General features: G+C 42.9%; 1 protein-coding gene across 2 annotated transcripts; it reads left to right on the top strand.

Moving 5' to 3' along the window:
- Positions 1-13: 13 nt before the first annotated feature.
- Positions 14-14,573, top strand: LOC139825177 (uncharacterized). 2 transcript variants are annotated; one of them, XM_071797683.1, is made up of 3 exons: positions 14-241; positions 1,298-1,586; positions 10,424-14,573. In XM_071797683.1, the coding sequence occupies exons 2-3, from the start codon at positions 1,578-1,580 to the stop codon at positions 12,251-12,253; spliced, it is 1,839 nt and encodes a 612-aa protein (XP_071653784.1). In that variant the 5' UTR covers positions 14-241; positions 1,298-1,577; the 3' UTR covers positions 12,254-14,573. The 2 variants fall into 2 exon arrangements, with proteins under 2 accessions (XP_071653784.1, XP_071653794.1); XM_071797693.1 differs by lacking the exon at positions 14-241 and having other exon boundaries at positions 304-1,586.
- Positions 14,574-14,605: the final 32 nt, after the last annotated feature.

The raw sequence follows: 14,605 nt of genomic DNA, 5'->3' as shown, positions 1-14,605 counted from the left end.
GAGGTGACGTGCGTACTGCGTACCCGTACTACCCGACACTGTTCTGTGCCGACTCCTGACTCCTGACTGCTCCTGACACCCGTTCAATTCGTCTTCGGTCTTCGACGCGACGTAAATCGACGCATCGTCCCTGCCATCATCATAATTAATCGTCGCGTCCGTAGCAGAAGTTGTTTATCGTGAAAATAACATCGGCCGAATTTTTTAACCTAATGAATGTAATTTTAGGACGCGTAAACAGGTAACGAACGTTCGTAATAGTCGTAACTCCGATCCTTTATATTTTATTTTCCTATATAAATATGTTTTCTAAATATGTGATTCGTATTCGTAATATAGATAACATAGATAATATATAGATAAGATAACGATAAGATAACGCGATATTTTTGTAGGAAGGTGCAATTTACGTCAATTTCTTTTCAAAGAGGATTTGCGCACAGTAAAAGAGCAATTCAAAGAAGTATAAATTTAATCTAATGAATTCAGTTGCAAGATGTCAAATTGCGAACGCCTTCGCAATTTTTTCCTATTTCCTGCGTATAGATACAAATATAGATATTCGAAAGAGCCAGCCAGAAATAATTAGGCGAATGAACGTCGGTGCGTCAATAAATGGTCGATATCTTAAATATTTTGATATCTTTGTCACCTTGGAACTTTATATAATTGCTTTTATGTCGGTTGATGAGCACGTGCGAATATTTCTGTAAGATTTCTATTACTCTCTCTATATGCTAATTCTATGCCGAATCAATGCAAAGCATAATATATATTATGTATATTTAATGTAGAATTGGTCGAAAACATAGAATAATATTATGGAAATATTCGTACTCAATTAACATGAGACAATTATGATGAAAGATTAAAGATGATAAAAATATCAAACACAGTATTTGACCATTCATCGACGCCGAATTGATGTTGATTTAATTAATTATTTCTGGCTGAGGTATTTAGGTGTAAATACAAGCATAATGATCAGAAATGTGCAAGTATGATACAGATATATTGGAAAGATGGAACATCTCTAATATCCATTTTTATAACAATAATCAATGTAGATTAATTTTAATCTTGGTTTAACTTACTTTTTATCTTTTTCTACTATCTAGTTCTACGAATTAAAAAAAAGATAAAAAGTGAATTAAACTGGGATTAAAGTTAATCTACATTAGTACATTGGTAGAAATGGAATACAAGAAAGAGATCTGTATTTAAGCACTCTTATATTCAAATATCGGCCACATCCGTGCGTCCGACACGTAACTGATATCCCGTTTCCCTCCCTCAGGAAACGTGTTCGGGGAACGCGACGGAAATGGGTCACGGAAACGCTGGGGTATTCAAAGGAGCCGATCTGCGACGGCCGAAAGCGGCGAGACGCAGCTGCTGGACAGTGAACCTGCCACCTGTACGTGTAACTTGTAACGTACGTGTGTTAACACCGGTGGGGTACGTGACCCCACCTCTGTCGCGCATCAGGGAGACTATCACTGCCTACCTACCTATTCAGGAGATCATCTTCCCGAGTAAAAGCCGAGTACTGAACGAGCGTGGGCACAGACAGCATCATGCGCTTGGTGAGTACGAAACCATTCATTCACTGATCAGCTTCCTCACTTAGTGAACTTTCCTTTGATTTTCTCTTCTTTCTCTCTTTTTTTTTCTCCTCGTTTCTTCGAAACAATAGATCTCTTCTTCGCGGTAGTGGGTTACGTATCCTCGTGCCAAGTGACAGTGACTCGAATAATATCGATCTCGATGAGTGCCAAGTGATCGGATCGAAGTTTAGGAAGACCCCTATAGTGTAGGCAAATTTTATCCCGTAAAAATGCATATAGCGAACAAAAAGAAATCGAATATTAGTAATCGAGACAGTCTCGAGTTCCAGTTAGGATGTCTTGAAGAAAAAAAAATACGGTGACGTCGTGTGTTCGATGTCTCTTCTCGGTTTCTCTTTTTTTCTTCGTGGAGCGAAACGACGGATAATCCAAGTTGAATTAATAAAGTTGTCGTCATAAAATTGAATGCTATTACCTGGAGATAGCAGCCTTCCCGCAAGTAATTCTAATACTGACTAAATGCGTACGCATTGATACTCGAGTAGATACTTGAGTTTCTAGCTGCGAAGAAACCCACGGTGTGAGCATTTCACGATAGCCACTTTCTTCTTCCATCATATGTTTCGCGACTTCCAGATTCACAAGTGTACGTACCGTACCCGCGCGCGGAAGGGACACATGCATGCTTTTCTACTTAACGGTTTTCGATAGCTGTTTAATGAAATCGTTTGTCCGGTTGGCCCGATTTTTCGCGCGACCGTGTCAGCCGTCAGATAATATTTCCGGTAAATATTAACGATTTCACCAAATAAAAACACGCTCTTGCGTATAATTAGCAAATTATGATTCAGTATTTAGCATCAGTGTCGCGCAATATGATCTGAAGAACGTAACATATTGTGGATATCAGTCAAATTTTATATTTGTAGTTGCACAGTTGTGTCCACGCGCGTACACTTCAATATATTCAAAAGTAATTAACTTAAAAGTTGTTTCGTTTAAATTCTATTTTTCATTCACCATTACTTTGTATATTAATATACAAAGTACTTTTATTAATATAGAGATATTTTAGATTTTTTTTAAACATTGGTTTAAAAAATCAATGTTTAATTACATATTTGTTTAAAAGCCAGTGTTTTCTCTTTAAAGTCTGAATATCTGAAGCTTAAAAGTCTAAAGCATCAATCACTTTGCTTTTGGAAACGACTTTCGCTGATCGGGCGAAAATCCGTGACAAACGTTAATAAATGTCAATTTCGTCCTCAGATTTTTAAAGCGGTCCACAGCGGTACAGCTCTCGAGATTAATTTGAAACGAAGAAACTAAATACAGTCATTTTGTAGTTGCTGATTCAGGTAAAAAGGTCGATCCTCTCGCGGTCTCCGCAATTTACTTGTTGGCGTCCACTTTACGGCAATTCACCGTGAAGCCGACTAGGCTCATTACCAATCGCATTAATGAATCGAGGTGCTCCGGTGCAGTCGTTGGACCACTGGATCAATTTCTACTCGCTCGCGAATCGCGCGATGGCGAGACACGCGAGCGCACGTTGATGGATTATACGCTTCTAACGACCCAGTTGTCATGTAGCACGGTCGCGTGTTGCGTTAATTAACATTAGGTTTAGTTTCACGGGCAGATTGAAGTTGAGGTTCGTCATGCGAGCCGTTAATTTGGAATGATTGAGATTGATCGCTGTACCGTGGAAAAGGGGTACATATATATATATGTACATAAAAGGATTGCACTTATATATAAAAAAGAAAGGGAGAAGAGAAAAAGATAGTGAAACTTCTGAAATTGAGATATTATACTCGTCGCGGTCTACATACATACGATATATGCTCTCTCCTCGTATAAGTTCGATCAATGGACCAGACGAAAGATCACACGTAGAAACGTAGACGCGTATCTACGTGAGAGTTCATTCGAAATCGGCACAGGGCGCGGCGGAGAAACGGAAATTGATCTGAAACAATCTAATCAAATTGATTTGATGGATCGTAAAGGTTTGCATTCAATTCCATGGATTTGTGCGATGTGAGCGCGCACGATAATTTTCTCCCGATTACACCTCGAACAATCAATTTTTCCGGTTTTCTAATCGACGCGCAACGTATCGTTCGCGGGGAAAAAGCACCTTCGAGGATCTCTTCTGTCCGAATGGATTATTTGAGATCTCTCATTTTAATGCACGGTCATGCCGACGAGATATACTTGTGGTCGATGGCGCGCGCATTTCGAGAGAAAGTAATTATATCAGGGATTTGATGACGTGAAGGGATGGGCGTGGATACCTGTGTCAGACGGCGAGTTCGATGACCCTCGAAAGCAGATGGCATCTTTTTCGGGCCGCGGGCCGCGGGAAGAAAGTTCTTCTCCTTCTCTTCTTTTTTTTTTCCTCCGTTTCGAGCGACGCAACGATCCATTCTTGAACGCGAGATAAGCCGGATAAAAAACGTATTACACGGCAGGCAAATTCTTACGAAACGGTAACCGACCATGCCGCCTAGACGTGCACGGGGGCTTCTTAATCAAGAACGGCATGCACGTAATAGTAACGGTAGCCGAAGATTCCACCTGCCTCTTCTCTGAATGGGAAAGAGTTTCCGGACGTTTCGTAAGATCGTATCGGTATATCTGGACGGATTCTCTCTCTCTCTGCCACAGGCCTGTCCAACTCTACGCCAGAAATGTACGCGCGCCCGTAACAAATCAATAACTTCCTTAATAATCGCGAACGTACAGTTTCGCGGTCCGTTGGAGCCACGATTTTTCGCGTCGAAAGTGGAAAGTCGCGCGCTCATCGGCATCCTTTCGTTCGGCATAGATCCTTCGGCAGCCGTCCGCCGTCCCAACGCCTAAGGTCACGTACGACGGAACAATCGCGTTAAACCGCTCCCATGTTTCAGATTTTTCCGATACTTTCCTCCGCCGCGCCGAGCGGAGCGGAGCCGCTAGCCGACTCGACCGCGCAGCTACCTCGATAACTTTCCAAGACCCAATCCTTTGTCGGGTCACGCGGAAAGATACTCTATCACGAGTATGATATTATTGGTATTACGTGTATAAAGTATACCCGGCGTAGAATGCTCGAGACCACCCTAAGGTCCGTTAGGTGATCTTACGAGTCTATAACTGTCGAGGCATGAGGAAGATAATAGAGTTTCTAGGAAATTCTCAGACGAGAGGAGATAGAAATCTCAGCAACATTCTAGCCAATTATCGACCTCGAACTAATTTAGATTGATGGATACGTCTGTATCCGTGTACTTGGGCCAAAATAAAGCGTTTCGAGCGGCAGAGACACGGACACGGGCACGGTCCTTCGACGGACGGAGGCTCCCGTCTCGACTTTCTCTCCGAGCTCGCGATACGATACGGCGCGGCGCGGCGCGGCGTATCGCGCCGCGGTGCAGCGCAATTATTTAATTTAATTGCATTCGGGCGCATTGGCCCATCTTCTCTGGCTAGGTCTGCACGTTACTCAACGCCAAGGACTCGTTGTATAATCTGTATACGTACTTGGCGACATCGCCGAGATGCGCTTTCACGTTTTCCCATTTCCGCGTTTCTGCGTCTCATATGTCCGAAAGATGTAGGGGGTAGGAGTTGTCTCGGCACATCGTAGTCAACGGCGAAGAGTCGATTACAGGGTGAGAAAATGAGTAAAAAGTAAAATAGATTTAGCGATCGGTTGCGCGATTCTTGGGAGAAACGACTTTGGACACTGGCGTTTTTCTACTTGTTTTTGCCACTCTGTCGAATGTGCTTGTCAGATATGAAATCTTTAATCAAGATTGAAGTTGATTAGGATATATCCCCCCCAGATCCAAATTAACTTCGAGCAGCTAGAGTATGTTGGGTCCATAAGTCTAATAATTTCCCTTGCTTATTACAAGACGTCGATTGTCCGAGTGGGTCTTGAGATAATGTAAAATTTATGTCGGAAACGTAATGACGATAATCAGGATAATTTAATGTCAAACACACTTATCTTTGGACCTTCCAATGCAGTACATGCAAGATTTGTATTACATCGAAAATCGATTCTTCCTTAAAAATTTTGAGGACGGTTATTATCTGGTTATACAACTTTGCAATTTCCACCGTTAGATGTTTTTGCAAATAACGCTCAGATAGAAAGGTTCTGTGAAAAATTTGTCATTAAGTTAAAGGATGTTGAGAAATACTGTCTGTATTACTAATTTCTAACGTATACAATACTAATTTCTAACATACATCGATTGCACAAAACACATTACCTAACGATAAGTCACGACTCCACCAAAGGTTCATTTCTCTGTATCGATAGTTTGGGAAAAATTGATTCCAAATTAAAGAATTCGTCCAACATTAAAAAGAGAACGTCAGGAGTGTTAGAATATCTCGTACGCATCTCCATCGAGGGCGTGAGAAGAGCTCTAGAATGCGTGGAAACATCGTGGTACTTTGTGTTACGCACATATATAATTAGTGCAAATTTGCAAGCGCGCATTTTCTTGCATTCGATACATTCATAATAAGGAAGCTTCGCCGTCAATGTTAGGGGGTGAGAAAAATGCGGTCGGGCGTGTTGCCGCTCAGATGATGTTGCGTCAAACCGATTCGTCGTAATCCGGCACAAAAGCCGAGCCTACAAGTCTGTGTAACTGACGGCGCGGCGCGGCGCGGCGCGGCACGGCGCCGGCGTGGCGGTTTTAATGCCTGTCACGCCGCGCGGCAAGAGTACGCCGAGTTGAAGCAAGTTCACGAGCGTTGCGCATCCTCGACATACTGCCGAGTGAAAGTGCCGCCTGCTCTCGCGGTTTCTTCTTCCTCATCTTCTGACTTCCACCGCGCCAACAGTGTTATTGCGGAGCCGGATCAACATGACGAGTTTTCTCACGCTGTTTCCCCACTCCGATCGCGCATGGCGTGAAACAGATTTTTCGTCTTCTCCTCCTTCGATTAACGCGATCCTTCGATTTCTCGCTATCATTGTCATCTATTCGCGTCCTCTATTTGATCCATATTTTGAACCGCACATTTCGTCAAGCGAGTATAAATTCGTAACGAGCGATGTACCAAAAATTGTATTCAAGTGTATTCAAAAAAATTAATTATAATTGAGATATATTTATCTATAAGGCTCCATTTTTTGTATTTTACTATTGACTTACGTACAGCAACGCACGATGTTTATATAAGAATCCATAGTACTTTGCTCTGGGTTAATTATATTGTTTGAAAACTGATCACCTTAATGGCACGGTACAATCTGAATGAATAAAATAGGAGGTGTTGAAGTCTGGAAAATGGTTATAATAATTTGGGATTTAATTGTCTCAGTCTGATTACCATTGTGAAGCAATTAACTTCGCTTGCTTATGTCTGTCGTTATGTATTTAATTAAGGTAGTTTCGTTCATTAAACATTCAGGTAACACATAGCGTATCTCCTGGTTTCGACACTATTATGCTGCTTTAAATCCGATCTGTAGAACAGAGAATCGACTCTATTCTTATAATTTATTAAACTTTCGTCGATATTTTAATAACTCAAGCATATAATTTTAATCTTGACGGCGCAAAATTTATTCCAACGATGACGCAACATTTATTCCCAACGACGCGCAACTAATAACTAATCGACGCGAAATCCGAAGTTTCCTTTGCATTATCTTCTATCGCGCATTGTCAATTCAACGATTCTATACTTGTGTTGTAGGCGCGGTGAAACTCGCGGTGTTATTCCCCGCGATGGAAAATGACGGGTCAGGAGTTCGCCACGCGAAAATGTCCGTAATCAAAGATTCGCGATAGCCAAATATGAGACTCCGAGATCCTTTTAACAACCGGTTGTGGTCGATTTATCGTCCGGACAACGCTCGTCTTCCTCGCTCGTCTCGCAGTAATTTTTCTTTCCTAGCGCATGTACACATTTATGCGGCTTTCGACTTTTTCGTCGCCGATTAATTAGCGTTTCTGCAATTACGTGCGGCGGGAAATTACTTAACGTGTGTCTATAAATCCGTCGCGGCGGTGACACGTGTCAGGCGGGGAGGGTTCTCGGTCGGCGAGTTTCGAAAGTGAAACCAACGTCAAAAGCGCGATGTGAATCAGTTCCAGCATCCAGACTATTATTAAAAGATACGACACCTGCAAGTCGGCGTGCCCCTCGCGTTTGTACGTAAAGATTAATGAGACGCTGGACCGACGCGGAGGTACGGGAGGATATGCTTGTTACAGGTTTAGAAAGTTTCCAAAGTTGACTAATCGTTGGTATGCGTCGTGCCGTTTCGTTAATTTTTATTGTCAACGCTCCGCACAAGTTTATAGCCGCGAAGGGGATATTCAGTGTTTATGAGACTCGAAGTGAACAAAAGGTCTCATGAAAATTCTAATGATCTTACGCCTCCGCCACGTTCGCGCAATATACTCCGGTATGGCTTCTCTTAGAAGAGTCTGCGGCGAGTCAAATTAACCATCCAAGCGAGATCAAACGAATGGACGGAACGGGCTGCTCTACAGCAGCGGAGCTAAACGTCGCAGCTCCCTGTTATATTATGTGTAAATTACGGGATGGTTTACAGACGTCTAACAGACTTTCCCCTTTTGCGGCAAAAGCGCCGGCATTTAAAGCGGGCTTGTTGCGCGATGAATACATAATTTGATAATTCTCCACGTTCGCGTCGTTGACCCGGCCGGCCGGCGTGCGGCGTGTCGTTCTGTTGTTTTCCTCCGGGTGCGGTGTAACTTTCTTTACAAATGTCAGAGGTACGGCTCTCGTGTGGTGCGATACGGCGCTTCTTTTTTTCCTTTCTTTGTTTACGCACGCTTAAGAACGCTTACGAACGCTTAGCGCCGGTGCGGAATCCACTCATTTTCTCCGATTCACGGTTGACGGGGAATTATGGTTGCTAGTACTTGAATAACTTCTCTTCCTTCTCCCTCGTCGCTTTACGGCCCGGCGAAAACGGAATTTCCACGACGCGCATGCGAACGTGTCATACCGATGCTCCCACCGCGGCAATTTGACGGATCACAATCGGGGTGAAAGTTCAAAACCCACAAATCGCTTCCGTTAGATAGCTCGTGGCCTTTCTAGGGCGTAACCGATCGTGCCATCACGATGGATTACGTGTGTTGCCGACCCGTTTGAATAAATCCCGCAGATCATGCGTTTGAATAAAATCGACGGATCATGCGACGACCTCGTTTAATGGTATCTGTGAACGCTACCTTGATAATGAATAATCAAACACTGTCCGTTGTCCGAGAGGTCTTTCACATCGCTCATCATCGTCACGTGTCATTATGGAAACGAAAGGAACGCGGCCATTAAACGTAAAAGCATCATCAAGGCGGCACTTTCCCAAATTGCTCGTTCGTAACTACCTGAGGTAGTGACGACAAATAATTATAGGTGTGGAGTCCAAGTAGAAGATGATTATTGTGAATGGATTAATAGAAAAAAAAATTGTTCGCTATTTATTCACCGAGGGAACATGACGCGAAAAACGGATTAAAAATCATTAACTTTAATTTCTATAAAATCTTAAAACCAAAAGGAGCATAGGAAAAATTTCTTGAGCACGCACTTTCGATGTGTATTTACTTTTACTTTCATAACTTAATACCGTGAGAACGGGAAACATTTGAAAGCATCTCCATTATGCTAAACATTACACGCCAATGCCGGAATGCAATAAAACTGACGATACTTTGAAAATTCTGCGAGAGTTGAGATGAAGCACGTAACTCGGGCGTTTTTACGGTAGTCCTCGTCACGCTGAATTTCGATTATTCGCGGCAATGTAACAAAGCTCTGAGGCATCCATCCGAGTTTCTCTCCACTTAAATACCAAAGTTTATTCCCAAGAGCCCGCGCATATGTGCTCTATACACGTGCGTAATTAAAGATACGCGCTTCTAATTGCATTCGAGCTCAACAGAAACATAATGGAATCCCCGCTGAGTTCTCGCGTTTATCGTTTCCTTCCTTGATCGATATTCGTCTCCTTTACCTTTTAACTCGTTGAATTATTATTCTTAGGCAATCTTAGTGTGTAAGTAAGCAAACTGACAAAATTTGAAAGAATTTTAAAAAATGCATTCTTTTATTTAATAATAATTATATATATTAATTACTTAATAATAATCATATATATTAAAAAATTACTAATAATAATAATATACATATATTTAAAAAAACCTTATATGGCCTGCAAAATAGTTAACAAGAAAATAGCTTCCGCTGAAAAGTTATTATATTCGTTATTATATACAATTTTCAATTTTCCAAGAAGCATTTAATTATGCATGCGCGTCTTTTCGGCGACGACAGACGTTTACGTGTATGCGCGTTCTCGCGTAATTACATAAAATATGCAAATCGCCGGTCTCCCTCATACGGCTCGAAAGCCATAGGTACGTGTTTACCATGTTTTTAGGAGGAGAAAATCGCCTACGGGTCGTTGTGAATCTTCCACTTCATAACGGGACTCACGGAGATAGACTCAGGCGGACACAGAAACTTTTAGCTTTCAATCTCTCTCGAATCAATACGGTGAAACCAGTCATATAAATGTTCATTTTTGTGTCATCAAAATCTCCTTAATATCGTCACATTTTTTTTTAAATAAATACTGCCCGTGGTTTATCTTTTCCCAAATAACCTGGTTGCATTAAAGTGATCTTTAATCGTGATTGAAAGGAATCGATACACACATCAGTGACATAGGGATTAATTTTCCACAACAGTTTAGCTTCATTGCACGATAAAGAATATCGACACTTAGCAATTATCAATAAATGTAATCTAGTCTGTGCAATACAATATTGTCTTAATATCTCATTCTAATTTTGCAGGTGGCCATATCAATTTTAGTAGCCTGCCTCAGTCTGGCTAGGTCTCAGAAGTCTGAGATCTCAGCTAAGGTTCTTGAAACTGCACCACCTGCGGTAAAACTCGACAAAAATCTACGGCAAGCGTTGCTGAGAGCGCTGACGGAACTAGAGGCCGAATCTGCGGAACAACGAAAGGATGAAGATGAAAAATCGCTCATTATGACTGTTGAAAAGACTTTCGATGAAGTGGTTAAGAAAAACCTGAATAATAATATCGGCGTGATACCGAAAGCTTCCTTCTCGTTTGACAATTTTCCGGGAGATGAGGAAATCGTCAACGAGGAAAAATTGCAAAATTCGAGCTTTCTCGAGTCAAAGAGGTACGTTTCCTCGAGTCCGTCGGCGATGATAGAAAAAGCGAGTCACGACGACGCCAGAAGCTTCCACGTGCAGAATGTGGCTCTCTCAGATAAAAGTACAACGCCACGACGTGAATCTAAAGTGGATCCGCCGGAAACGAAGAAAACTCCCGCGGGCTCGTCCACGGTCAGCAAGGTAGAGAGTATCACGTTGAAACCGATTACGCAATTATCAGAGAGCTTGACGCAAAGCGCTAGCAACGGGATTACCAATACCAACACGCTGATCACCCCGAAACCGACTGCATCTAGTCCGACAGTTCCGCTCAGGAACAATGTCACTTTGTCTTCTAGCGCTAATAAGGAAAGAGCTCAAGCGGAGGAAGTGAAAATTTTCCAAGCGCCTTTGGTTGCGGCCTTCACGGTGCAACAAGATGAGCTTGGTATACCGAAGAGCATCGTGCCGATATACAGGCAATCAGGCGATGGACAGGCCCTGACTCTTCAAGAGCAGCTGGAATTCAAACAAAAATTACTGGAGCAGCAGCTGGCGGAGTTGCAGCAGCAGCAAATCCAGCAGACGCAGTTTCTCGCCAGGCAACGTCAACTGTACGATCAGCAGTTGAGACAGAAACAGCAGCAACTATATCTTCAGGAACAGGCTAGAATCAAGCACTTGGAAGAACAGGCTAAAATCAAACAATTGGAGGAACAGCGTTTGAGGCAGCTGGAGGAGCAGAGGATCTACCGTTTCCATCAACACAATCATTTCCCATTGCTACAGAAGTCGCACATATTTGAACAATCGAACGTATTGCCGCTTCAGCCGCCCCAGCCACCCCAGCCATCCCAGCCATCCCAGCCGCATTCGGAGCCTACGGTTCATCTTCAACCAAGTGTGTCCCTGGAGGTTCCCAGCGTCGCGGCGCCCCCATTATTCCGCTCAAACTATCAGGAGCAGTTACATTTCCAGCAGTTCCGTCAGCAACCTCAACCACAGCCCCAACCCCAGCCCCAACCACAGCCTCAACTCCAGCAACAGCAACAGCATCAGCATCAGCAGCGATTGCAACAGAATTTCGTTTCGTTTCCTACTGACTTCCAGCCGCCCGTTGTGCCGGCCACGAGATTTAACAGGCAGGAAGCCTTTAATGCAGTTGGCAATTTTGGTTTCAACCTGGATAACAAGCAACCGCCTCCGTCGAGGAACACATTCAATTTCAACGCGATACCAAGGAACCCGAATACGTTCGTTTACAATCCCTATGTGCAGTTCAGGCAGATCCCAACAAGGGTGCAGCCGCCCGCCAAGCAAATCCAACGTCTGATTTATCAATCGGGAGTCGCCGGTGAGTTGGGCAACATACAGGGTCCAGGTGACGAAGATCTCAACATCGTGTCCAAGGTATTGGCGCTGAACGTTGGCGCGTTACCCAACAAGAACTATAATCAATTCATCACGAATAATCGCAGCAAATTGGGCAGCGCGTGAACAGACAGATAGACGTATCGATGTAAAACTTGGACGAGTCGTGTAAATCACTACAGGACGATATTAGCAAGGTGAAATCGAGCTCTCTCTTTTTTCTCTCTGTCCCTCTATCTCCTCTTCCTCTCTGCTTCTCTCTTTCGTCCCTCACCCGTTTTCTTTCTATCTTGGCCTACTCTTTATATGGATATCTTCTCTAATTTCTCGAATCTTTGGCATTGAAACACATACAAACACGCATACACGCATACATCGGTGACAAAAGTCCGGATATCATCACGGATTTTGCATACGTACAGACGCACTCATACGTACATACGGAGAACGGTTATTCATAGCTCGCGAGAGGACGCGGGATGACTCGGTAAGTTCAATAGTACGCGAGTCATGACGATAGTAACCTTGAATATACCAGCATCCAAGTGAAATCGAATCGTTGCGAATCGTTTTTGCCCCCTCGGTGTTATCTCCGCGAGATTTTACTCTCCGCCAAATCTCGAGGATCGATAGGAGCGTGAGACAAAGATGTACGAACATAGCGCTTCGGAAAGGCGAGAGAATCGGCACAACGAGAAAGCTATTTCCTTGGCGAGCGTATAATGCTGTATTAATTACGATTGTATGTATCTCAAAACAAGGGCCTTGCCCGTGTAACGGCCTTCCCGTGCCCGATTACGCAAGTTCGCACTTGGTTCGCGTGACGCATGACACTGTATATAATTGTGTGACTCCAGTCTCGCTTCCTTGTCCCTTTTGATTTTCACTTCCATTCTTGATATAGCGCTCGGCGACGTGAAAACACTGCCAGTTCTCGTCGATAATAGCTAGAGCACGCTCAACGGCAGAGAACGCGAAGAAGCACGTAATCATAAAACGTAACCGTAGCAATAAGAGTATTTATGTTAACAGAGGAAGAGAAGGATTAATCCATGCGCTTGACATGACAGGAAAGAAGGCGAAAATCTCGCCGGACTCGCATTACATAGTTTTATGTTATTACGTTCCACTTGGGTTTGACGCTCGAGAGACGAAAGAAAGGGAAAATATCTCGCAATTTGTTCTCGGCAAATATGGCTCGCGAATTTGCCGAAGCCATTTTCGAAATTCGACAAGTTAAATAAATCTTATGCCAGCTTTCTAATATATGCGCCTAACAGATTATTATTTGTACTCTAAGAAAACATTAATTCACCCGTCTAATTACTCTTTAGTTAAATCTCCGTTGAAAAAAAAATAAGTAAAAAAGAAAAAAACCGTCAAATCCAAGTTTATTAAAGATCAAAACTCTATATTATTGATTAGCTGACGTTCTACAGCCTACAGCATAGCCTGTGTGTATATCGAGTTGGTTCTAATGAGTTAGTCTTCTAACGAGACGCACACACACGGAGAGCTCGTGTACGGGATCAGGGGTCTCGCGAAGTCGTGCATCGAGCCGCACATCGGGATTGAAAACGCTTCTTCGACTGTAAATAAACTTTCCCCGGCGGGTACCACACAATGCCGACGAGGAAGCCGCCGACGCGACGCGAGAGACACATCTCTCGCGCGTATGTATACGTGTACGTGGTACGTGTATGTCCTCAATTTCACAAAGCGTTTGGCACAGATCCGTGATTTCACCCGGCGGGCGAATCGGCGAATCTCGTGGGACATCGGCGTCTCTCTTGTTTTACTTGTCTTAAAAATTTCGGTTAAACTTACAGACAATTACGTTAATTTAGCGAGTGTGTCACAACTTTTCGGGGTATCATTGTAATCAACAAACGACAATAACGCCATGATAATTTGTCTCATTGTCTCCCGCACGTATATGAATTATATGTGTCCCATGTGTGTGTTCATTCGTGTTGGAAAGAATGCATATTTTGCCATTCTCTTTCTCATAAATTCTCTCGACAGTAATCCGATAACATCATGAATCATCTTTTCAGCGCCGTCATTTATTTATTCGATTCGATATTCGAACGCTACGCGATTTTCCTGCCTCAACGCGAGGAAATGAGTAACGCTAAACGCGCCTTGATTAAAGATTTAAAGCTTTGTCTGGAAACTGAAATCGATGTTGGATTGCGATGCACCTTCGGCGAGAGTGACTGCGTGAGCGAAAGTTGATGGCGATTCGTTCATAAATGCGAGTTCTTTACGAGCGCTAGCTGCGAGGCTTTGCGCGACTGAACGTAACGTTAAAATAAAATAACATTTAAAATAAAATATAGATAAATGTTAGACGTAATCTCGATATAATTTGCTTATAATTTATCTGACGCTGGATTGTACGAATTCTTGTGTATAAATGTTAATAAACTAATTTGTTTACAAAGTGGTTATTTTATCACAAATTAACCGTGGAAA

This window comes from Temnothorax longispinosus, chromosome 1, assembly GCF_030848805.1.
Source record: "Temnothorax longispinosus isolate EJ_2023e chromosome 1, Tlon_JGU_v1, whole genome shotgun sequence".
NCBI classification, from domain to species: Eukaryota; Metazoa; Arthropoda; class Insecta; order Hymenoptera; family Formicidae; genus Temnothorax; species Temnothorax longispinosus.
Note: the sequence above shows the minus strand (reverse complement) of the source record. Positions and strands in the feature narration are given on the sequence as shown.